This window comes from Zonotrichia leucophrys, chromosome 17 (genome assembly GCF_028769735.1).
Source record: "Zonotrichia leucophrys gambelii isolate GWCS_2022_RI chromosome 17, RI_Zleu_2.0, whole genome shotgun sequence".
Classification (NCBI taxonomy): Eukaryota; Metazoa; Chordata; class Aves; order Passeriformes; family Passerellidae; genus Zonotrichia; species Zonotrichia leucophrys.
In genome coordinates, this window is record NC_088186.1 from 11292822 (window position 1) to 11315891 (window position 23070).

Here is a 23070-nt window from a genome sequence, read left to right on the forward strand (position 1 = left end):
GTCCAGCCCTCCTTAGATGGTCCTGGAGTGGCCCCCCCCTCACCACAAGACCCTGACCTACCACATGAAGGACTGCAGCCCCCCTTCGGTGGGCACTCAGGGGTATCCAGCACAACCCTCCCAATGGCCCTTCCATCACCTGCCACAGAAAAGGGTGGCCTGACCATGAATAAAACATCACACATACTCATCCACTCTCTTAAAATCCCAAGCAGCTGGAGCCACACCAGCACAGTCAGCAGAGGAAGGATGGGCAGATGTACATCTCAGCCCACTCCAGCCTGCTGCCATCTCAGCGAGCCAGTAAAGCAGATGCATTTCTTTCTGCTCTCATTTTCTTAGCGGGATCCCACTGATCCCTGGCTGCCTTAGACAGAGCCAGGCTAAGCCTGGAACACTAGCAGGTTCCAGATATGGGCTGATGGAAGGATGCATCTATCCGTCTCCTCTGGAGCAGGCAGAAGAGATGTGGTCACTGGTGCTCGAAGACTCTACACAATAACTTCACACGCCCCCCCCCCCAATCACCCAAAATCATTGAAATGTATGGGGGGGGGCACACACTGAGAAACCCCACTGACTCCTTCCACATCCCCCAGCTAAAACCATCACTGCCACAATGGGCCCCCGTGCCTACAAAGGGGCCGGTTCAAAGTCAACGTCTCCCTTCCCCTCTGTCTGTATATGAAAGGACAAGGAATGCGTTTGAGGGCCGGGGGGGGGGGGGGGGGGGGATGGGGGGAGGGGGGCCTGGGAGGCTTCCCGGGGGGATGGAGAGAAAAGTAGGTTGGCAGGAGGAGGGATCCAGCCCAGGAACAATAAATCAAAGGGAAAGGGAGTTACTGCCTAGCCAAGGAGCTTCTGAAACGCTGGGCCGCAGCAGGAGCTCGGGAGGAGCGGGGCTGATGGCTGCCATCGGGGTCCCGCAGAGAGATTTCCTCTGCCCGCTGGCAGCGGGGCAGGCAGCAGCGCAGCAGGCAGTGGGCGGGTCTGCCCGCACAGCACCGGGCTCAGCATCCTCAGCAGCACGGTAAAGGTATCCCTTGGCAGAGTGAATCCAGCCCCTGCTGGGGAAGGTGCTTCACCGTTCTGGGCATGGGATCCCCGAGGTCCAGAAGCCACAGGGCTCACTCAGGGCTGCCCACGTCCCCACTAACAGGGTTTTGGATCCTTAGTTCATTTTCCTGGGGCTGCCCTCCCTCCTGCAGCAGTCTGGCGCAGCGAGGATGGGCAGCCTGGTACATGTCCTGCCAAGCATCAGGAAGATACTTTAATTTCAGCTCATCCATCGGGCCATTTTTTTCCTACGAGGAATATCATCAGGAGGCTTAGTTGTTCCACTTCTCCTGACATGCAGCAGTGCCATGTGCTGAGCCAGGGGCTGCTGCTGGCATTGCGGATACCAGTCCCTGGATGCCAGCTGTGGGTATAAGTCTCTGTCTGCCAGCCCTTGGGTGCCTGTCCCAGGCATTGCTCCCCGGGTGCCAATCCCCGGGTTCCAGCCGCCTCAGCAGCCAAAGCAGCTGCTTCATAAACAGTATCAAGCACCTTCCCTGAGTTCCCCCGCCCACAGCCCCATTCCCATCCCGTCGCGGGGGAGGCTGCTCCAGCCTATCTCCTGGCCATATCTTCAGTGCGAGACGGCTGCAGCTCCTGGTAATCCGGGTTAATAAACAGGCAGCAGCGTCGGCAGCGGGATAACTCCCTGCCTTGTTCCGGATGGGATCACGGGGTGCTGGCTGGCAGAAAGAGCACTCCTCACCTTGCTCCAGCTGAGGTCAGGGGGGCCCATGGTGTTGGCACCTGCCAGTATGCAGGAAGTGGCATCAGGCAGAGCCAAGCAGAGGCTGATGTCATGGCAGTGCTAAGATTGGGAAGCTGAGCCAGGAGGGAAGGAAAGAGGAAATGACTGGAGCCGAGACAACCCTGGTGAAGGCCCGTTGTGAAGGGCAGTGTGAAGGGAAAGTCTTTAAAACAGAGAAGATATGGACACAATAGTTGGGGCAGCAATTCCTTCTCAGGCAGCACACTTTGAGCTCTGAGGTCCCAGGGACAGACATGCTCCTCCAAGCCACAACCCTTCTCTGCAGAAAGAGGAGAGGAATGGTGAGACTGTAAGGGGCCTCGAGAGCCTCAGCTCTGTCCATGCTCCCCAAGAAGCTAAGGCTCAGTAAAGAAGACCAGGCATTAAGAGGGGCAAGAGGTGACCTGGACCACCCCTGCTGCTGCACGATGACACCGGCATCTCGCGGCTTGTCCTCTGTACTGGGGACAAGCGGCTGCCACAGCTGGATGGGCTGCCCTCACACCACCCCCTGGCTACTGCTCATGCCTCCAATAGCTGCCCAAAGTCATCCCGTTTCTTGTCTAGACTCCGCAGCGCTGGGGGTTCCCAGGTGGGAAGACCCGTGGCTGCTGCTGTCCTAACACTGGCGCGGTGCCCTCTGAACAGCATGGGGCCGGAGGGGTTGCGAGGGCCGTGGGTGTCCTCGAGTCCCCCGGGCCAGAAGGGGGTTGTGAGACCCCGCGGCAAGATCGGTGTCCTCCCCCTCCCAGTCCCATCGGGGCCGCCCCGTCCACCTCCCCGCCGGCGCTGGGTGCGGGCCGGAGCAGCCCCCTCCCATAGCACCTTTTCTCCGTGCCCCCCGCCCCCCTGGGGGATCAAGTTCACGCCCGACCCACCGATGCGGGGCCCAATGGGACCGGGGCCCATCTCCATCCGGCCCGGCCCGTCCGCGCCACTCTCAGAGGCCCCAGCGGCGCCCCAGGAGGGAGGCAGCGGCCGGCAGCCCCCGCATGGAGCCCTAGGGCAGCGGGCGGCGGGCAGCATGTTCAGCCCGGACGGGGGGCTGCCGGCCGCCCCCTTCGGCCTTCTGACCGACGCCGGACCTCCCTTCCCCCGCGGCAGCTTCGACGGAGCGCCCGCACAGCCGCTCTTCTTCCCCTTCGCCGCCACGGCCGAGCCCGAGCCCGCCCGCGACCCGCCGCCGGCCCGCGCCTGGCTGCCCCCGCCCGTGCCCGCGCCGCCCGCCAAGGTGGAGGCGCGCCCGGGCCGGCCCTGCAGCCAGCCCGAGCCCGAGCCCCGCGCCGCCGCTTGCTGCGGCCCGGCCTGGCCGCCTCCGCCCTGGGCTGGCCCGGCGCCCTCCGGCCCCGCCGCCCTGCCCGGGCCGCCCTTCCCCGGCCCGGCTGCCCCTGCCTTCCCCGGCCCCCAGCTCTGCCCCTCCGCGCTGCAGCCGGGCTCCGGCGGCCCGTCGGGGCTGGGCAGCAGCGGCAGCTCCAGCGGCGCCGCCAGCGAGGGCGGACACTCCAGCGACAGCGGTGAGGAGGTGAGACCCGACGGGACGGGGCGGGTTGCCCTGCCCCGCTCCCGCCGGCTGCGCACGGTGTGCCCCTGGGGCTTTCCTTCCCGTCTGGAGCCGCGGTTCACCGCCCCGTCAGCAGGAGCTGCCCGGCTGCTCTCGTGTAGCGCCGAGACCTGCCGGTGCCACCTGTCGGGGCCCGCAGTCGGGCGCCCCCGGGAGAAGCCCTGACCCAGCGTTGGGGCTCGTCCCGCATGTGTCAGAGTCTCGGCAGGGCGAGAGCCTTGGGGAGGCTGCTTTGGGGTAAGACAGGGAGTTTTAGGAACTTGGGAGAGCATCTTCCGGTACGCGATGCGGCGGGGCCGTCCCGGGTAGCGACGTCGAAGGTCGGCTCCGGCGTGATATTCGGGGCAGCGCAGCGAGGTCACCGAGTGCTCCTGGCCAGCCCCCTCAGTCCCCTTCGGTCGGCTGCGTTCCCCGCGCCGCTCCCGGAGCTCCACGGGCACTGAAGTTTGCTGGGGCAGAGACAGCCTGGAGATGAGGGCGGGAGGAAGACGGGGGCAGCAGAGCTGGCTCCCGGCACGACTAATTTTGTGGTTTGGGCTAGTTTTGATATTTAATATTTTTCAATGTTGACGGATCACGATCCCGCCCTGGGGAAAGCGGCGGCCGATGCCGGGGACTGGCCCCTGACGGGGTTGGGAGGATTCGCACTGCCGCCAGCGGGTCGCAGCTGCGGGAGGTCCCACGCCACGATCGATACGTGTGTGTCCTCGGGCCGCAACCGGCCGCTCTGGGTGGGAAGTGGTCATGAATGGCATTTCCTAGCTGCGGGACGGTGATCTGGGACGGCATCCCTCCTCCACGGGAGAGATGCTCTTGAGTTTACCGGTGCTGATTATACGCCAGAATTTACTAGCCGTGGCTCGGTGACAGGAAAAACTCCTGAAGAACCCGAAATCCCGCTGAAACGTGTAAATTGGGTAAAGAGCTTCATAATGACCCCGCTGAAGCTGAAGGCTGTTTGGCAGGAAGGTGGGGAAGCGCCAGGGTAGCCGCTTGCCAGAACGAAAGAGCTGGCTGGTAGCAAAGAGGCGCTTCAATTTAACGCGGTTCAGGGGCGCTTTTGTCTCTCTTAACGGGAATCTTTCCTGCTCCGGACGCAGGAAAAGGGAGAGAGGCTGGTGAGGGGCTGCCTCAGCCCAAGAGCCATGGGGAGGTAAATCAGACAAACCTGGGACTCGGCCAACGTGATCATTGGTGCTGCCTCTGGCCAGGTCAGGGAGGCTCGAGCCAGAGGACAAAAGGGACATTTCCAAGGCGTGTTGAGGCAGAGCAGGAGCTCTTGGTGCCCTTGTGCTACTCTTGGCCGCGGCCGCGCCAGATCGGGTCGAGCGTGTGCGTGGCCGGGGTGGGCCTGTGTGAGCTTGGTCGGTGTCAGTGCTCGAGGGCTCAGCCGAGCCCTCCTCTGCCGCTGTCCTTCGGGAACCCAAACAGACCTCGGACCCTGGGCACGACTTGTCCCTTCTCAGTGTCTTTCTGCCCTTGCCAGGATGCGCCAACCTCAGGAGAGCTGGAGCAGTTCGCCAAGGACCTCAAGCACAAGCGCATCATGCTGGGCTTCACCCAGGCTGACGTGGGGCTGGCGCTGGGCACCCTCTACGGTGAGGGGTCGGGGGTGGGGATGAGGAAAGGCCCTTGTGTTACCCCACAGCCGGTGGGAAGGGAGAGGCCCGCGAGGGATTTGAAATCACTTGGGATAATGATTTCTGCTCCTTAACGACCTGCAAAGGAGGCGTCAATCTCCAGTCCTGGGCTGGGGCTCCCGGAGGGGTATCTCCAGATCTGTGGTGAGAAGCTTCGAGCTCACGGGAACTGGTTTAAAATAGCTGCTACAGTTGCTTATTGAGACGTATTTCAGGGCTTTAAATCCCTGTTGAAGGCACGGGGAGAATGCCTTTCCTGGTCTCCCAGGAACAAGGCAAGCTTGGGGGTGGTAATCCTGGGATGCTGCTGGCGAGGGAAACTGTGCGGTGTGTAATGCCCTGCCTGCCTTGGCCGTGCAGGGAAGATGTTCAGCCAGACAACCATCTGCCGCTTTGAAGCGCTCCAGCTCAGCTTCAAGAACATGTGCAAGCTAAAGCCGCTGTTGCAGCGCTGGCTCAACGAGGCGGAGAACACGGACAACATGCAAGAGGTGCAGGGCTGAGGGGGCTGGGAGCCGGGTACCTGCAAGTCCTGAGCCACAGATTGTCCTCCCTCTCCCACGTGCTTTCAGGGAGAACAGTGAGGAACAGAAGGCATCTGTGGCACAGCACCATCTTGCTGCATGGCTTAAGTCTGGCTTGAGGGGAAAGCACTGGGTATCACCTTCTGTCAGGCCTGGGGGGAGGAATCCCCCTGCAGACATGTTGTGGTTGTGACAGCTCCCATTTTGAGTAGCCAGGTCCTGCTGGAATCTCAGATGGATTGTGCTGCTTGAGCTCCCTGGGGAACCTGGGGAGGATGCAGAAAGATGTGTCCAGCCTCACTGCTGGCAGTGCTGGGACACTGGGAATGGCCCCAGTCACAGTGGAATGATGCTCACTGGAGAGTCACAGGGACACAATCTGTGCCCCAAGCTCTGCAGCCAGCTACACGTGTTCCAAGCCTGGTAGAGACTCTTCCACCTGGTAACAAAACATATTCCCTCTCTCATTCCCAGATGTGCAATGCAGAGCAAGTACTAGCCCAAGCCCGGAAGAGAAAACGTAGGACCAGCATCGAGACCAACGTGAAAGGGACACTGGAGAGCTTCTTCCGCAAATGTGTGAAGCCCAGTCCCCAGGAGATCTCTCAGATCGCTGAGGACCTCAACCTGGATAAAGATGTAGGTTGGGAGGGTGGGGAGGGTGGATACCCTAATGATGCCAGCTCCTGAGAGTTTAAAACTTTAGATCAGAGCAAAAATGAAATACACATGAAGAGCTGTATAAAAACTGCCCTTTAGCCATGCCAGACAGTTAGGATATATATGGCTCATCAATACGAAAAGAAAAACCCACTTGGCTCCAGAGAAGACTTTTGTTCACAGATTAAACATTTAAAACTTCAGAGAGACAAAAATAGTTCCCAGACCCAGCTACAGGCATCCGTGTTTGTGTGTATGTACATAAATATGTGAAAGTAATCGATAAAAGTAATCCTTTGATACTAATTCATCTCCGAAGAAGTTGATTTTTGATCCCAAGAACCCACATGGATAGTTACAATGTTTTTCCCCTGAAATGGAAATGCGCCAGAAGAGACAAACCACAACCCACTAACAATGCACAAGTTTGCACACTTGGCTTCATCTGGCTATGCTACCAGCCTTTGGAGAGCAGCCTTTCTTTTGATTTGTTATCTTTTTTCCTATTTAACATTTGCCATTTTTGTCACCTTCAACTCTGGAAGCAGTGCAAAAATGGTCATGGCTGAAGTTTGTTTCAGCTGAGCCTAGCAAGGAGTTGTGACAGGGAGGGCGCTACACTGGCGGGTTGGGGTGCTGTGGAGATGCCACCAGGAGAAGGATCTCCTTGTCACCCACATGGTGTGCCTGGGTCAGCCCTTATCCTTCTCTGTCTCCCTTCCCACAGGTGGTCCGGGTCTGGTTCTGCAACCGGCGTCAGAAAGGCAAAAGGCTGCTGCTGCCCTACGGCAACGAGACAGAGGGGATGATGTATGACATGAACCAGCCCCTGGTGCCCTCCACTCTGCCCATCCCAGTGACGTCCCAGGGCTACAGCCTGGCACCCTCCCCTCCTGTCTACATGCCGACCTTCCACAAAGCTGAGATGTTCCCACAAGCGCTGCAGCCTGGGCTCTCCATGAGTAACAGTGGCCACTGAACCAGGGGCTGTGGGCTCACTGCAGGTGGGCTGGTGCTCTGAGGCAGCTCCCCTTGTCTTTGTGTCACACAAGCATAGCCCTGCTTCTGCTTGCTGGGCTGATGTGTGCGGCTTTTGGGGTGCAAGGGGCTGAGAGCCTGACCCAGGGATGGTGCCTGCTCTCTGCAGATGCTCCCAGCCCTTCCCTGTTCTATGAGCTTACTGGTCCCAGCAGCGTGGGCCCCCCTCCCGATCTCTCCTGGAGCCAGCTCCTCCTGCCCTACTGCACCCTCTGAAGCCACATGTGCCCAGTGCTCTTGAGCCCGTGCCTGGCCCCAGCCCAGCCGCTCTTCTGCAAGACACAGAAAAAAATATTTTTTAGATTTTGGGAAGGGTGGGGGGAGGTGGCGGTTTTATTATTTTTTAAAGGTTTTTTGTTGTAGTTTTTAAAAAGCAAAAGTTTTTGTAGTGATCTAGTTTCCCAGGTGTCTCCTTCCGCCCTGTCATGTAGAGAAGGGCTGGGGTGCCCATGCCCAGGGCCAATGGCTCTGGTGGCTCTGCCCACCCTCCTGGGCGGCCAGGATGAGCCAAGGGCCGGGGCAAGGGGAGAAGGGGAGCCCCCCCCCCCCACCCCTCACCCTGTGGCACAAAAGAGCTTCACTGCTCTGTGGAGCAGCTGATAAGGCGTGTTCGGGATGGGGGGTCCTCCCCAGTGCTTTGTGCCCAGCATCACCCCCAGCCCCCGCCCCCCGCTCTCCAGCCGCTGTCCCCCAGCCCAGCTGCCCAGAGACCACCTTTCCCTGGAGGGCCCAGCCCAGGGGGCCTACACCACCCTTTCCATGCTGCTAGCACCCCACGCCTTCCAGCCTGCTGTAGTTAATAATGATTTTTATATTTTTTGTTCTTAATCACATTCCCTCTGGCAGTGAAATAAACCTCAGAGTTCTTTGAGGCAAGAATGAGTTAAACATTTCCTAGCCTTCCTCGCATCCCTGCTCCTGCAGCCCAGCAGTCGGGGGGTTGGCTGCATGCAGGAGCACAACAGGGCTGGAGCAAGGCATCCTAAGAAGGTGGACATGTCCCTGTCATTGCCAGCAACATTCAACTCTTGGCTGCCTGCAGCTTGGCCTCCCTCCATGACTGCTTGGCCCTGGAGTGGTACCAACTTGTCAGGGCTGTTGCCCCTCAAAGCAGAGGGGGTCAAAAGTGAAGGGAGGGGGTCGTCTTCCACTCAGTTCAAACTGCTGGTTTGCTGTAACTTTCTGGGAAGGTTGGAAGCAGTGTGAGCTTACTTGTAGACTGCTCCAGCAGCTGTCAGGGACAGAGCAGGACTAAGGGTGTAATGTAGCAGGGTAGGAAGTGAAGAGGTCTGGAAAGCTGGGGCTGTCCTCAGTATGGTGCTGACAGGGGAGGGATGGATGTTCCCATATGTGTGGTCCAGCTGAGGCAGTCTCTGGTGGGGTGATAACAACCCAGCCATGCAGGTCCGTTGGGCGCTGGGAGATGAACTGGTGGGAGTGGAGATGTCTGGGGGATGACCCTTCACTTTTTCCCACCACACTCTCTGTTGGCTTGCTCCCAGTCCATTCTCTCAAGGCCCCTTCCCCAACCAAAACTGTAGGGAAATCTGGAAAGCTCTGTTTTTTCAGCTTGATGGGTGATAGCTGGGGCTTTGCTCTTTAGGGCTACCTGGAATAGGGGCAATGAAGGCAGCTGCTCACAGGGCACCTTGGGACCCCGCAAAAGGGCTGGGCTAGATTCCAGACTTATGGGGCAGGGCCCCTCTGCATCCCTGCTTGCTCCCCAGAGCCTCCTAGTTGCCTGCCCACAGGGTAGGGGTACAGTCATGTGTGGCATCCATTGGAAACTGCCCCCTGTTGCTGCTGCCCAGTGCTGCCTGGCACTTACGGGTGCAGGAAGCTGGCAGGGTCAGAAGCAGAAATATGAGACAGATGTAATCTCTCAAAGGTTTACTTCTCTCCACATTTCCACTATCTGGTTTTCTGCATGCAGCCACACAAGAGCTGCAGCCCACCATGGGACCCCCACATCCTGCTACCTTGGCACCCCCTGCCCATGAGTACCCAGCATCTGTCTGTGGGCACCCGCAGCCCCTCCTGTTCCGCTTCTGGTTGACCCAGAAAACGAAGCGGAAATCTGAAGCCACAGAAGTCAGAAGAGCACAGCGTGCCCATCCAGCTGCCACCTCACCGGGGCTGTGCCAGGGAAGGGATGTCCCCTTTGCTGACTCTGGGTGCTGCCAGTCCTGGGCGCCCAGCAGCTTGCAGGGTGGTAGAGATGGGGCAGAGAGCAAGAGATGGAGCAGTAACGTCTTGCCCCTTGTCCTGGCGCTCAGCACTGACAGCACCACCGATCTCAGATGGGTACTTGGGATGCTGGTGGTGCAGGGTGCCCTCAGTGCAATGTGTGCATGTGCAAGTTGCCCACGAGGCTGGCTTTGCTTCAGGGTTGTGCAAGCCTCCAGAGGCTGTCAGCTCACTGGTTTCCTGTCACAGCAGGGAGGGAGTGACAAACCACAGTGTCCCTCTGCCTGCCTGCCTGCCTGGCAGCACTGAGATTGCTCTGAGAGCATCCGCTGTCCTGTGGCTCCTCACTGGCACAGTGGCACCCATGGCTCAGGGGTGGGGGACAGGAAATGGGTGTTACCAGGAAGAGGGGGAGCAGAAACTGACCTTCCTCCCTGGCCATAGGATAATGGACCCCCCTGGGTTGATGCCCACTCCAGCCCAGCCACAAATGTCACCACAGGGCCTCTGCTGCCATGACTTTGGCACTCAGCAGGTGCTGGGGGGGACATTGAGGATCATAGGAGAAGGCTGGGGAACCCTGAACCACCCACCACCCCCCTGCCCTGTCCACACCGCATGCACAGCCTCAGCAGCACTATGCCATTTATTTCCAAAGCACCTTCTGGTCCTGCCAGCACCCTGGTAATGTGTTCAGTGTTAGGTTGGGGTAATAAGTCCTGTTTCACAAGGAAGTGAAGTAATAAGTTGCTTGAAGTCCCAGTGTGACAACAGCTGGGTTAGGAGGAGAGTGGGGGCTCCTGTCGTTGCTTCCCATCCTGTGTGCAGGTGGGTGCCTCACGCACCTCCCACCCGTGCCTGCATTCATCCCAAGGGTCCCAGCACACACTAGGAGTTGAACCAGCTCTGCAGGTCAGGATAGAGGTGGCCATGGCGCAGGCGGGGGTAGGCCGTGCAGATGGCACAGATCCGCTCCCTCCAGTCAGTGTAGAGTTTCACACTGAACCTCCTCTGCCAGGCAAAGAACTGCTGGTAGCGGCTGGAGTTCATGGTCTTCAGGAAAGTGGCCAGCTCCTCCAGGGAGCCAAAGTCGTTGACATGGATGAAGGAGTCTGCAGGAACAAACTGCTCATAGTTGGCCCTGGGTGGCCCCAGCACCACAGGCACGGTGCCGGCCAGCAGTGAGTTCCTCCAGAGTTTCTCTGTGATGTAGTCCCGGTGGATGGAGTTCTCAAAAGCCAGGTAGAACTTGGACTTGGATATTGTTGGCAAGAGGCAGTCCTTGCAGAGGGGCTTGTTGTTTGCTTTCCCATATATATTCACATGGAGGTACCTGGAGAGGTTTTTGTAGACTTCGGCTCTTTTCTGAGTCCTGTGGTAGTTGCTGATAACCCAGGACACCAAGTTGGTCTTTGCAGGGATGTTCACAGTGGCTGACCGGTTGGGCACAAGCTTGCCATAGGGGATGAAGATGTCTGAATCCTGTCTGTAGGTCATCACCCAGTTGAAGGTCTTGTTCCATGCTGCTAGAGCTCTACTGTTGGAGGGGGACTCCAGGGACACCCATACCCAGTTCTGCCCTGGCAGCCTCTCCTTGGGTAGTTTGTCCCGGCCAGGCTGGAGCCTGGAATGGGGGAACACCACCACATCGGCCTGGTGCAGGAGCTGCCGCTCTGTGGTGAGCAGGCAGCCTGTGATGCTGTACAGCTCACGGCACACGTCTCTGCTGACATTGGGGACCTGCTTGGAGGGCCATTCCCACACTAGGATCATCAATGGCTCCCTCTGTTTAGACTCTTCTCCAGAGCCCTTGGAGGGGTCGAGGAAGAACCTCAAGCTCCAGAGGGTGGTTACAAACACCCCAGCAGTGACCAAGGCTTTCACACCAGGCCGTCCCCATGGTGACCATCGCAGTGGCAATGCCCAGGGCATGCTGGTGGGTTGGCTATCGCCTCATCGGGTGACAGAGCTGACACCTGTGAGAGAGGAGAGGCTCCTGAGTAACATCAGCTCGGCTTGCCAGGGACGAGGGGTGATGGGGAGGCACTGTGGCTAGAGGGGCCAGAGAAAGGGCTCCTTCATGAAGCCTGGGCCTCAGCATCACCCCAGGACCCTCTGCTTCCCTGTGCCACAAAATTCCCCATGCACATGCTTTCACCCCAGGGTGGCTTTTGATAATGCTCTTGTAGTCCCTTGTGACTTTTGGGGAGCACAAATGCTGCTGGGAGGTGCAGAGTTGATGGGAAGCAGCCACCTCTGCCCCTCTGCCCTGCCTGGCTGGCCCCACTACAGACAGTCCTTGCTTGCTCTGTGCCTCAGCTTCCCCACCAGACACACAACCACAATCTCAGTCCTTCTTGCTTTGCCCAGAATAGGTCAAACCTGATAAGCAGCCAGCCTTGCCTCTGCTGTGCACCAAAGGACAAGAAGGAGTGTCCCAGTCCCACCTGAATAGCCCCATGGTGATGTCTTAGCTGCAAAATGGGGTGACTGACTCTGAAGTCCAAAACTCTGATGAGGGCCAAGTTTGGCAGTGCCCTGACCAAGAAGTGCCCACTCACCCCAGCATTCTCCTGTGACAATGGCAAGGAAATTGCCAGGCTCAGGGTGCCCTCCCCATGTCAGGATGCACTCCCCAGTCCCTAAGGGCATCAGGAACCCCAGCAGGCTGGGGCCCCAACACTCATATTTTATATTTAGGATGTCAGAGATGGCCAGTGCCCCACTGTGTGAACACAGAGGAGAGGGAGGACAGGGAGAGCAGGGAGGACAGTGCAGCACTTGGGGCTGCCACTGGTGGGGCTCAGTTTGCAGGCACGTGGGCCCCCCAGCTGTGGGATGTTCATCCTGCCAGGGTGCCCATCTGCCTGCCTCAGGCTTCTGTGGTTTAAGCAGCAGCCCTGCTGGGAGCAGAGCAGTGGCAGAGGTGGACAGGGAGATGGTTGGCTGCACTGGGGACTATCCACCAGTTAAACCCCCTCTGGAGGGCTAGTCCCACTGCAGGGCTCAAAGCATTCAGCACCACAGGTGGTTTCTCCTTTTGTGGAAACCTCTGGAAACATGTGGGCTGCCCGAGCCCTGCTGCCAGCTGGGGCTGAGCCAGTGCCTCCAGTATTGGGGTCTCCTGGAAAACAGTGCCCTACTTTCCCACCCACTGCAGCACTGCAGCTTGGCTGCAAAAAAATCCCTTCCCCGCCTTGGCCCACTCCATCTGTCCTGCTAAAATGCATGAGCTAAGTTTAAGCTCCAGACAAATCTGGCATGGGAAGCAAAAGGGATGGGAAAGCTTTACTGGTTCCCTGTACTGCACATCAGTGCTGCAGGTCTCTGTCCCCAGCAGCAGGAATGTTGCTTCTGTTTTGGGGATGCTGCCCCCATTTTGGGGATGCTCTGAAAGGAAAACCCCTGCTGTAGCAGTGGCAGGGGCCAACCCATTTCTCAGCCCCTCTCCCCTGGTCAGTAATGTTGGACTCAGACTTACTGTGGTGGAGGTGTGCGAGGTGCCAGATTCGTCTGCCTGGGTGCTGCTGGGCTGGGGCACTTGAGGGCTTCCTCTTTTTTCAGTTTTGCCTTGTCCCAGCCCCACAGCAGGTCCTTCCTGCCCTATGTGTCAGCTGGCACACCCCGCTCCCAGCACTTCCCCTGCACTGTGCTGGGGTGGGTTCCCTGTGACTGGCTGGGTGCCCCATGGTTGGGTGGGTACCTTCTGGCCAAATGGGCACCCCATAGCGGGTGCATGGCCCAGAACAAGATGGGTGCCCCGTAGGTGCCCTCAGCCTTGACGAGGTGCCACCCATCTGCCACCCGCAGCTTAGTTGCAAACAGGATATCAACTCCCACTGACTCATCCTGAAACCATCAACTAACAGCCCAAAAGTGTCACTGAGCTCTGGGCACTGTCCTGTCTGGGATTTTTCCTGCCAAAAGGGGAAGCAGGCACATGTGAGCCTCAGCAGTGTGTACACAGAGAGCTGCCTTCTCTGTCCCTGCCCCAGTTCTGCCCTGCTCTCTGTCTGGCTCAGTTTTGTCCTTTGCTGGCATTGCTGTTCAGGACCCAAGTCTCCATGAAAGCCCTGGTAGGCAAAATGAGATGGGGAAACTGAGGCAGAGGCAAGAGAGGAGCATCGAGGTGTGCAGCACTGTCCCTGAAGCTGGTAAGGGTATGTCCTACACCTTGGCACACACGGAGCTGGGAACAGGGCTGCAAACTGCTCCCTGGGGGGTTTTCAGGCTGCTCCAGTACCCCTGGGATCTGCACCCTCAGTCCTGCTGGCTGCCAACCTCTTGGGATCCCTGTTGGCTACAATGCCATGCCACCATGCCACAGTATATCAGGGCTCTGTGGTTTCACTGACACCCCAGGAATCCTCAAAGGCCATCTGCAGCCCCAAGAGGGGGTGTTCCTTCTTCCACAGCCATGTCCATTTCCTGCCATCTTTTCTCACTCCTTTTCTGCATTTCTTCCCCTGCATGATTGAGAGCCCAGATACTACAGTCCATTCCCAGGGCACCATTCTGAGCCTTGCCTGCCCCAGCCTTGCTGTCTGTGGTCAATAGTCCCTGCCTGGCTGGAGCACTCAGCATCATCCTGCTGCTGCCCCCTAGCCTGAGAACCCAGGGCCGCATGGGCTGGGGCCATTCCCCTCCATGGAGGACAGCATTGGAGACAGCATTTCCGTAGGGCATTGAGGATGGCTGGTAGAGCAGCAGGGAGCTTTTCCTTGGCACATAATAGCTGCTATGTTCGGGTGCTGCCCCAAGACACCCTGTGTGCAGGGACAATGCCCTGCAAGGACTTGCAGCCGGTGGATCCAAACACCCTGACCCTGTGGACCAAAGGACATGGCTCTGAGCCAGGCAGGGAGCCAGGGCCAGTGCTGCCTGGATGGGTTTGGCAGAGATCAAGGCCAGAGGCCAGGCCATGAGACCATCAGGAATGCAGGACAGCACCAGCACAGAGCAGAGAGAAGTATGTGTGTGGGTACTGCCATCTGCAGATGACTGCATACAGAGACAGGAGCTTGGCCACCCCACAAGGAAGTCCCCTGAGAGGTGCTCAGGGCTCCATGTTCCCAGGTCTTCAGGACCTTTTGTCCATGGAGGAGATGGGCCACAAGGTCTTTGGAGCTTCTAGACCAGGGAGGGGTTGGGCCTTGGGCATCAGGCCCTGGGTCCTTGGAGGATTTTTGCCACTGTGTCTCTGGGACTGTGCTGTCTCGTGGTACACTGCTGGATCTGTCTCTCGCTGGCTTCTTGGGGTTTCCATGGCCATGCCAAACAGAAGAGCAGTCGTGAAGCTCCCCAGGACCCACCCAAGGCAGCAGGAGGGAAAATGCAGGAGACCCAGGTCAGGGCTTTTACCCACCCATGGGTCCCCCCACTGTGCCCCTCCAAGTTGGGACCAACTCTGCTGCAGGACAGGGGCTTGGAGATGCTCCTTGTGTGGGCTGTGGACAAACCATGCACAGTTCTTTGTGAGGAGTCTAGGGTGACTGCATCCCTTCTTCCGCAGAGACCTAGTAAAAGCCTAGCTCCCCTCAATTCTGGGCATCTCTGCTGCCTGTAGCCCTGCCCGTGCACCCAGCAACTCTCACAAACCAATCACCCTCACCAGAGCATGGAGCTGGGCACACCGTGACTCTCCACCACCACATCACCAGGCATCCTTTGTCCTCCTCGACCTCAGCAGTGTTCTGCCCAGAAGTTTGGGGAATAATGCTGCTTTGTGTTGGACAAGGGGAGCTTTTGTTAGCCCCAGGCAGCTGCCAAAGGGCCTGCCCTGAGCACAGGCACCCTTGGCAGCACCACTGTGGCTGGGACAGCCAGAGAGGGATTCACTGCTCCTGGCTACACTTGGCCCATGAAGAGCATGGAGAATGAGATGGTTACAGAGAGCTGGAGGAACGGAGAGGAAAGTGGGAGAGAAGGCTGAGGGAGAGCAAGGAAGAGGGAGGGACAGGTGGGAAATGGAGAGAACCAGAGGAAAAGGAAAAGGAAAAGGAAAAGGAAAAGGAAAAGGAAAAGGAAAAGGAAAAGGAAAAGGAAAAGGAAAAGGAAAAGGAAAAGGAAAAGGAAAAGGAAAAGGGAGGGAAAGAAGGAAGGGGGAATGGATGAAAGCAAGGCCAGATGGAAAGAGGAAAAGATGGCAGGAAGGAGGAAAGGAAAGAAGAAAGGATGGAAGGAAGGATAGATGGGAGGATAGATGGACAGGTGTAAGGAAATGTGGATAAGAGGAAGGATGGATGAATGGCAGGAAAAAGGTCGGATGGAAGAAGAGTGGATGGGATTAAGGAGGAGAGCTGGCCTAGTTCAGTCCTTACTGCTCAAGGCATCCAGCCCTGGGTTCAGAGCTGACAGGACACAGATGTGGCAGCAGGTTGGTCCTTCCAAAAACACCCGTGGACGCCCCAGCACATGCTTGTGGGACAGGTCAGGCAGGAGCAGGGTGGGCAGCGTGCAAGAGAAGGGACAGCCGAGGCACCCTGGCACACAGGTCCCGCAGCCACGGGCTAGTCCTTCCTGCTCTGGGGGAGCAGCAGGGGCAGAAGCGCGGAGGTGATTTGTGTATGGCTGAGGGGCGGGAGGGCGGCGGCTCGAGGGGAGCGAGGATTCCCCGGCCCCTGGGGCAGTAGCCCCAGTCTGCGCAGTCAGCACCGAGGCCACTGTTGCCGGGATGAGCCGGGCCCGGGCCGCGCTGTGCAGGGGCTGCCGTGCGGGCGCAGCGGGCGGATTCGGCGGCGCCTTTAAGGGGCGGCCGTCGCGGGCCGGGGGTGGTGCTGGTGCAGCGCAGGGTCGGGGCGGGTGCGGCGGAGACAGGCCTGGGCCGAGGCCGCTTCGCTTCCTCGCAACCCACGGCAAGCAGTAGACGCCGGCTGGGAGGTGATGGCGGTGGGCGGCGGGTGACCCCGGAGCTGAGCGCGACGCGGCCCTTTGGCGGGGCCGGCCCGACCCGACCATGGGCTTCCTGCATCAGCTCCATCTTCTGCTCTGGAAGAACGTGACACTGAAGCGGCGCAGCCCGGTGAGCGGGGGCGGGGGGGCCCTGCAGCCCCGAGGGGCGAGGCCGGGCCCCGCGCAAAGGTGGTGCTGGAGGATCCCCCCAGTCCCTCGGCCCGGCGGTGTCCGCCTGCCTCGGGCCGCCCGTGCACGAATCCTCCGGCTCGGCGCCCCCAGGCCTCTGTGTGGCAGCAACAGTTGGGGCTCTCCCGCTTCGCTGTCGTGTCCGTGAGGCCGCCCGGTCCCGGGGGCCGCAGGAGGAGGGGGGCTGGATGCCGCCTCCTCGGGGTGGGATCGCTCCCCGAGCCCCGATACCCACCGGGTATAAATAGGTTCTCAGTCCATATGTGGGTCGGAGCCGCTTATCTTCCGTGGGCTGGAGAAAAGGCAACTTCGTGGGGTTGGGGGCCGGGGGGCTGGTGTGTGTCCCTCCCGGGCTGGCAGAAGGGGCAAGATGGCATCGACCGTGCTGGGGCCTCGGGGCCACTGCCAGCCTGTCGCGGGCTCCCTGTGTGGGGTCATCCCTCGGCGCCCGTGGGATCTTGCGCTGTGGGCCGGGGGTGGGTGCGCGGCCCGAGGGAGCCGGTTATTTTTAGCGGTTGGGGGAGGGGAACGAGCTGCTGCTCGCAAGCTGCATCGGTTTTCTTTTCCCTTCCCAATTATCCCGCAGGCCCGATCCTGCTGTTCCTCATCGGCAGCCACCAGCCCCAGACCCCGTGTCCCGGTAACCGGAGCAGCAGAGGCTCCTGTGACAGGAGCAGGGATGAGCCTGGCGCTGCAGACAGATTTCCCTGGACTGACAGCCCCGGTGCCCCCAAAATGAATGAGGGGGATGAGGCTGTTTGGCTGAGTCATCTCCCCTCTTTACCCTTAGCAGAGTTGCACGGCCACGGCAGGGGCTGTGCCGGACCCTTGCCTGCAAGGCTGAGCAGCCTGGCACGGCTGGGCCCTGGCACACACCGGCTGACCTGGCCTTGGCTTCCATGGCCATTGGGTTACAGAGTGGGGGTGAACAGAGCTTTTGGGGACCCATTTCTCCGTAACCCTCCCTACCAGCCCCGTGGGCAGTGTGGGGGTGCGCCACAGGAAGCTGTGGCCAGAGGAGGAGGATGAGGAGCCCAGGTCGCATCACCTCCATCTCTGTGGACTGTTGCTGGAGTGCCACTGCTTCAGGCAGGGTGGCAGGGAATGGAGCAGCCCCTCCTTGCCCAGCCAGGATGAGAGCTGGTCCCAGTGCTGCGGGTGCTCATGGATGGATCTGATGCAGTCCCTAGGACAGCTGTGCCCTGTGTGTGTCACCTCCTTCCTTGTGCTACTGCTGTGTGTGAATCCCAGAGCCACTTGGTGTCCCTGGTCTGCGCAGGGGCCATCATCCTGCCTGCTCTGTGGGGAGCTCTGCCCTCTCGGAGTAGTGCTGGGCTGAGCTGCCAGTGGTGACTGGCCAGGGCAGAGCCAGGCCCTGTGTGGTGGCTGTGCCTGGCACTCAGCAGTGGGTTCCCCAGTGCAAGTCTGTCCTGGCAATAGCCACAGATGAATGTTCCACTATGAGAAACCAGCTCCAATTGGGGTGATCTTACTGCAGCAGCCAGACGCTGGAGGACTGGAGCAGCTGCTGACCCTGGTGTTCACCCAGGGGCAGGCAGAGTTGGGGGTTGCTGGGCTTCTCCCAGCCTCAGAGAAGAAGTGTGGGCACAGCAGCTGCCTTTTGGTCCATCCTAGTGCTGCAGGTGCTCCCCTGGCATCAGTCCTTGCCACCATGTGCTCCCCTCCCAGCAGTAGGTGGAGTAGGAGGCCCAGTGCTGCAGGGGAGGGTGGGAAGCAGAGACCTCAGGTTTGACTGAGGTCTCTGACAACTGGAGCAGTTCTCTGTTCTGCGTATGAGTATTGGTGGCCTGGGGGTGTCCCTATTGTCCCTGGCAGCTGTTCAGGAGCAGGATTGCGGTAGGGTACAGCCATGGTTTTGGGACAGACTTTATTCATAGTTTAGACAGACTTTCATATTCACAGGCAGACTTTATTCATTTATTCATTATTAATATTCCTTATTTAGGTGAGGACTTGGCCAGGCCACTTATGGGTGGGTGGTGGGTGCAGGGAGACCTGCAGCATGGCCAGGCACTGTCCCTGATCAGTGGCACCTCTGTAAGGCCTTGTTCCCAGCCCAAGGTGGCTTTGGACCTTGCCTAGTGTGGCTGAGCTGTTCCAGGGACTGCTCTGGGGTTTGGCCATGATTTTATTCTTCCCAGAGCATAACCCTGGGATGATGGAGGTCTGAGCAGAACAGCATTGGTGGCTCTTGGCGGAGGGAAGCCCGGGCTGTGAGGCCCCTTGGTGGTGCCCATGGCAGCCCTGGGGATTGCTGGCTGTGCCTTGAATCTGCTGGGACAGGAATTGTTAAAGGATGGGCTCTCCCATGACTTTGGTATCTGGTTTAAGCCTATGTTAGATGTAAGATTTAGCAGGTGCTCTCTCAAAAGTCACCACAGGCACAGTTCAGGGTGTTCACCTCCCTGCCCTGGGGCTCTTTGTACCCATTCATTTGGGATGGGCAGCCAGCCACAGCTGGAGCTCTCAGTGATGGAAGTGTGCTGCCAGTTTGCTTGGTCCTGGGGAAGGGTTGGTGGGTATGTCAAGGCTGTTTTGTGGGAACGGTGGGAGTAGTTCTGTGCTGTTCTGGTGCTACAGCACACTGATGGGGCTCCTTGTGGCACAGGCCTTGGAATGAGGGAAGGGGTATAGGGAGAGCTGATAGCAGTGTGGCTGTTCTGCTCCATGCAGGATCTGTGCCTTCTGCGCTTTGTCCTGAAGATGGAAAACTCTCCACACAGGAGTTGGCAGATCTGTGCTTTCTCCCTGGCTGGTGGCAGAGAGCTGGGGGGAAACTGATGCTGCCAGAAAATGAAAGGCTGAAATTTGGGGTGCTGGGGAGCTGTAACACTGCCTCTGCTGGGGTGCAGTGTCCCCAGGACTGTGTGTGTGTGCCTGTGGCCCTGCCAGCTCCTGCTGGTACTGAATCCTGCAGCAGGAATCAGTTGGGTACTGCCCTGGCTGTGGGTGCTGTTTGCCCTCTCCTTGTTTGCAGCAGGTGTGGGGAGGGGAAGCATGGGTTTGGCAGGGGTGTGGTGGCCCAGCAGTGTCTCTGTGAGTCCCTGCTGGCATGGCAGCTGGGACGTACCCATTGTGGAACACCTTCATCCACTCTGGCTGCTGGCATGACCCTGTGCTCAGGTTGGGCATCTTGTGCCAGTGGCAGGGTGGCCATGTGCCAGTGCTGTGTGGCCTTTGCAGAGGGCACTGACAATGATGTGCCCTCTTGGCCCAGCACACAGGTGCCTGGCTGACACTGCAGGAATGGGAAGAACCGTGGTGGGTGTTCCTGGGTCCTCAGCTCAGGAGAGTTGTTGACAAACCCCAGCAGGAATTTCTCACTCCTCCAGCCTCTCCAAGGCAGGACCCCAGGTTGCTGTGCCAGGGGCTGTCGGGGATGGGGATGTGTCCATGCTGGAGACAGGGGGTAGTGGGACAGATGGACATAACTGGAAGTGACCAGAGGCAGAGGTGAGGGTGGCCAGGCCTTGGCAGAATGGGAGTTGGCAGCCCCTGGACCTGGCCTTGTGTGTCCCTGTGGGGCAGGTGACCTTGAGGGAAGCCTCTCAGGCCCCACCTGGGTGGTCAGAATTCCACTGGAGCTGGGCAGCTTGGCACAGCCTCATGCATTTTGGGGCCTATTTTGCCCCAGAACTCTCAATCTCATCTTTCCCAGTGACCACAGCTTTACCTGCCTTTACTTTCTGGCTGTGGGCAAAAGTGGGCATCTAACAGTGATTAAAGTGTGGGACCATGAAAATTTAAAGGTATTTCTGCAGACTTAAAATGCTATTGGAAAAGTTGGATCCTGCAGGACTTGAGAGCCCAATCCCTCAGGGTTCCTGCAGGCCAGCACCTATTGCCAGTTCCTGCTGGCACTGTGGGCAGCACTGGCATGAGCAGAGAGGCTGGCATGGAGGAGGCAGCAGCTCCTTCCTCCCATGAGGAGGACAGGCAGACCCTGCCCTGTCCTCTGAGGGGTACGTGCAGGGATTTTGGATGCTGTGTGTGATGCTGCTTCACCTGTGTTGGAGCCAATAAACCCTCTTGCAGGTGCCAGGCTATGGGCAGGGGGACTGACATGGCAGGTGTGGGGAGCAGGGATGTCGCTGGAGATGCCAGCTTGACGCCTTAGTATGGGGGTGCCCAGTCCCTGAGTGCCCCTCTCCCATACCATGCTGGCTGGAGACTGTGGCTTGTGAGCATCAGACGATGCTGGGGGCACACAGGAGAGAACTGAGTGGACTTTTGGATGACAGCCTTGGACAGGAAGAGCTGCCTCTGCCTGGCCTGGCTGTCCCCATGAGGACTGCCCCCTGGGCTACTGGGACATGAGTGCTGCCACATCCTGGGGACACCAGTGGAGTTATGCAGTTGTTAGTGACCTGACAGCCATGTCTTGTGCTGACCCTGGCTCCAGCACATCTCCCAGCTGTCCCAGTGGGGGCTGGAGAGTGGGCATGGTGGCACCGTTGTGCTGGGCCGGGCTGTTTACTCTTCTCTGTTTGTGTCACTGTCCTGTGGTGCTTGTCTGGCCTTTTGACCTGGCTGTGTGGGAGCTGTGTGTCACAGCAGGCACTGCTGCCTCCTGCTCAGCCTCCTAGCAGCCTCTCGCTCCCATCTGACAGTGTGGCAGAGGATGGGCACAGGCGGTGAATCGCTGTCCCAGTGCTCCCGGAGGGACATGTGCCTCTGCCAGGGGCCAGCACCCTGCTGTAGCACCCACCCAGCTCTGCCTCCCTGCTGGGGGACTTGGGCAGGACCCCACCACCCCTGCCTCCAGCCAAGGACAGGGCTGAACGTGGAGCAAGTTTCCCCACTGTCTGTAGGGTGGGAGGTGGACACCCAGCACTTGTGCAAATCTGAACAGCGCCTATGACCTCATCCTGCTCACAAACAACCAGGCTGAAATGAACATGTGGCAGGGGATGTGGAAGAAGAGAATGCCACCCAGGAGCTGTCCCTGGCCCAACAGCCATTGTCACCTGGTACCAGGGCTCCTGGGACCAGTGTCCCACCCTCAGTCCTGCACCTGTGCCCTTGTCAAGAGAGCAGCAGGGGCAGGGGATGGGTGACAGAGCAGGGCAGACTAGCTGGTGCACTCATGGCCAGCTGCTGGCAGGCACTGGCCCCTCTCCTCTCCTTGGCTCTTTCCTACCTACTGGGGAGCATTTCCTTCTCATCTGCTTGCATCCTGGCCTTTCCTGCTTGCTTCTTCACACAATCCCAAAATGTCCCCCAGTGTCTTGCACCTGCATGTGGGGACCCCACCATCCCCAGGCTGTGCAGGTGTCCTGGCCTGGTGCCTCGCTGGAAGTCTAAGGCTCTATTGGGCCCCACTGCATGCCAGTGTCCCTGGGGACCAGGGGGCCGGGTTGGTCCTAGAGGTGCAGCCTGGTAGATAGCCATCAGCTACCATGTCTGCCCATCACCATGCCACTATGGGTGCCAAAGGTGTGGGACAGCCTGCTGTGACACTGGGATATGTGGGAAAGAGGGTGGGGACAAGGGACATCTCTGGGGATGGAGATGAGCAAGAGTCAATGACCTTTGTCAAAATAATAAATAACAACAAGTAGATTCCGATAAGCTGTTGCCACCAAGGACAGTTCCCACACGAGCCTGGTACAGGCCAGCATGGGTGTGTGTGGGGATGGTTCCCCCAGTGCCTGGGCACAGAGGCCTTGTTGTGTGCCTGGTAAACAGGCAGGGGGTGGGGCAGGGGCCACGGGACAGCAGTGTGTGTCAGGGTGTCCCCTGCTATCCTGCTTTGTGCAGGACCAGTGACACCAGGGACTGTCCCTGGGACTGGTGTTATCAGAAAGATGACGGTTCTCAGGCACTGCTCCTGGGGGCATTTTCTATCTCCTCCAGCTCTTCTTCCTCTTCCTTCCAGAGTTCCAAAACCAGGAACTCTGGCATGACGAGTGCAGCATGGGCAGCATCCATGGGTACAGTTGTGCTCATCCCACAGAAGTAGCACTGTGGCCATTTGCTGGCAGGGATCTGGGTGCAGGGCTCCCTCTGCTTGCTGCCATTTGGAGCTGCTCTCACTTTTTTGACAGAGTGTTGGCAGCCTCTAAGTGAGGCAGCATGGAGGTAATGTTGGAGACACAGGGCCTGACCCTGTCACCTGTTGACAGCTGCGTCCTTCATATTAAAGTCTGTTCTTGCCTCTCCACGGGCTTGCCCATTGGCACTGGTCACTGGGAGGAGGCTGGTGTGGGTGGTGTAGAAAGCACCTTCCCAGCAGTGGAGCTGGGCCCTGCCATGCCCATGGGTGGCAGCAGTTTCAGGGTCTCAGCAGCTGCCTTGGGTCTGATCTGGCTCTGGATTGAGCCGAAGTTGGCTCACCTCACCCTGTGCCTCAGTTTCCAAGCCTGCAGTGGCTCCCTGCTGCTGGGCAGCGGGGCTGTGCCATTTCTGGGCCCTCCAGTGCAAAGTGGCAGCAGCTGTGCTGGCAGTGTGCCAGCTGCTTGCTCCTGCCCATAGCTGGAGATGCTGATGCCTATCCCCGGGGCCTCTGGGCACAGAGCCTAGCTGGGACTTCTGAGCCACTGTGGCCAGGAATTC

At 59.0% G+C, this 23070-nt stretch overlaps 3 protein-coding genes across 4 annotated transcripts in view; 2 read left to right on the forward strand and 1 right to left on the reverse strand.

Annotated features, from left to right (window-relative positions):
- Positions 1 to 2828: 2828 nt before the first annotated feature.
- Positions 2829 to 7480, forward strand: LOC135454989 (POU domain, class 5, transcription factor 3-like). Its single transcript, XM_064727736.1, has 5 exons — positions 2829 to 3326; positions 4852 to 4963; positions 5366 to 5496; positions 6004 to 6168; positions 6917 to 7480. The coding sequence occupies exons 1-5, from the start codon at positions 2829 to 2831 to the stop codon at positions 7166 to 7168; spliced, it is 1158 nt and encodes a 385-aa protein (XP_064583806.1). The 3' UTR covers positions 7169 to 7480.
- Positions 7481 to 10052: 2572 nt separating this feature from the next.
- Positions 10053 to 12951, reverse strand: FUT7 (fucosyltransferase 7). The gene is made up of 2 exons (XM_064727778.1): positions 12896 to 12951; positions 10053 to 11390 (listed from the first exon to the last, which is right to left on the reverse strand). Exon 2 carries the CDS (start codon positions 11344 to 11346, stop codon positions 10303 to 10305), a length of 1044 nt encoding a protein of 347 aa, XP_064583848.1. The 5' UTR covers positions 11347 to 11390; positions 12896 to 12951; the 3' UTR covers positions 10053 to 10302.
- A 3248-nt stretch (positions 12952 to 16199) lies between these two features.
- The window catches only part of ABCA2 (ATP binding cassette subfamily A member 2), a 34346-nt gene continuing 27475 nt past the window's right edge, over positions 16200 to 23070 (forward strand). For both annotated transcript variants that reach the window (XM_064727781.1, XM_064727783.1), the window contains exon 1: positions 16200 to 16435. In XM_064727781.1, coding sequence (XP_064583851.1) covers positions 16370 to 16435 — 66 coding nt within the window. In that variant the 5' untranslated portion in view covers positions 16200 to 16369. The remainder of the gene's footprint in view (positions 16436 to 23070) is intronic.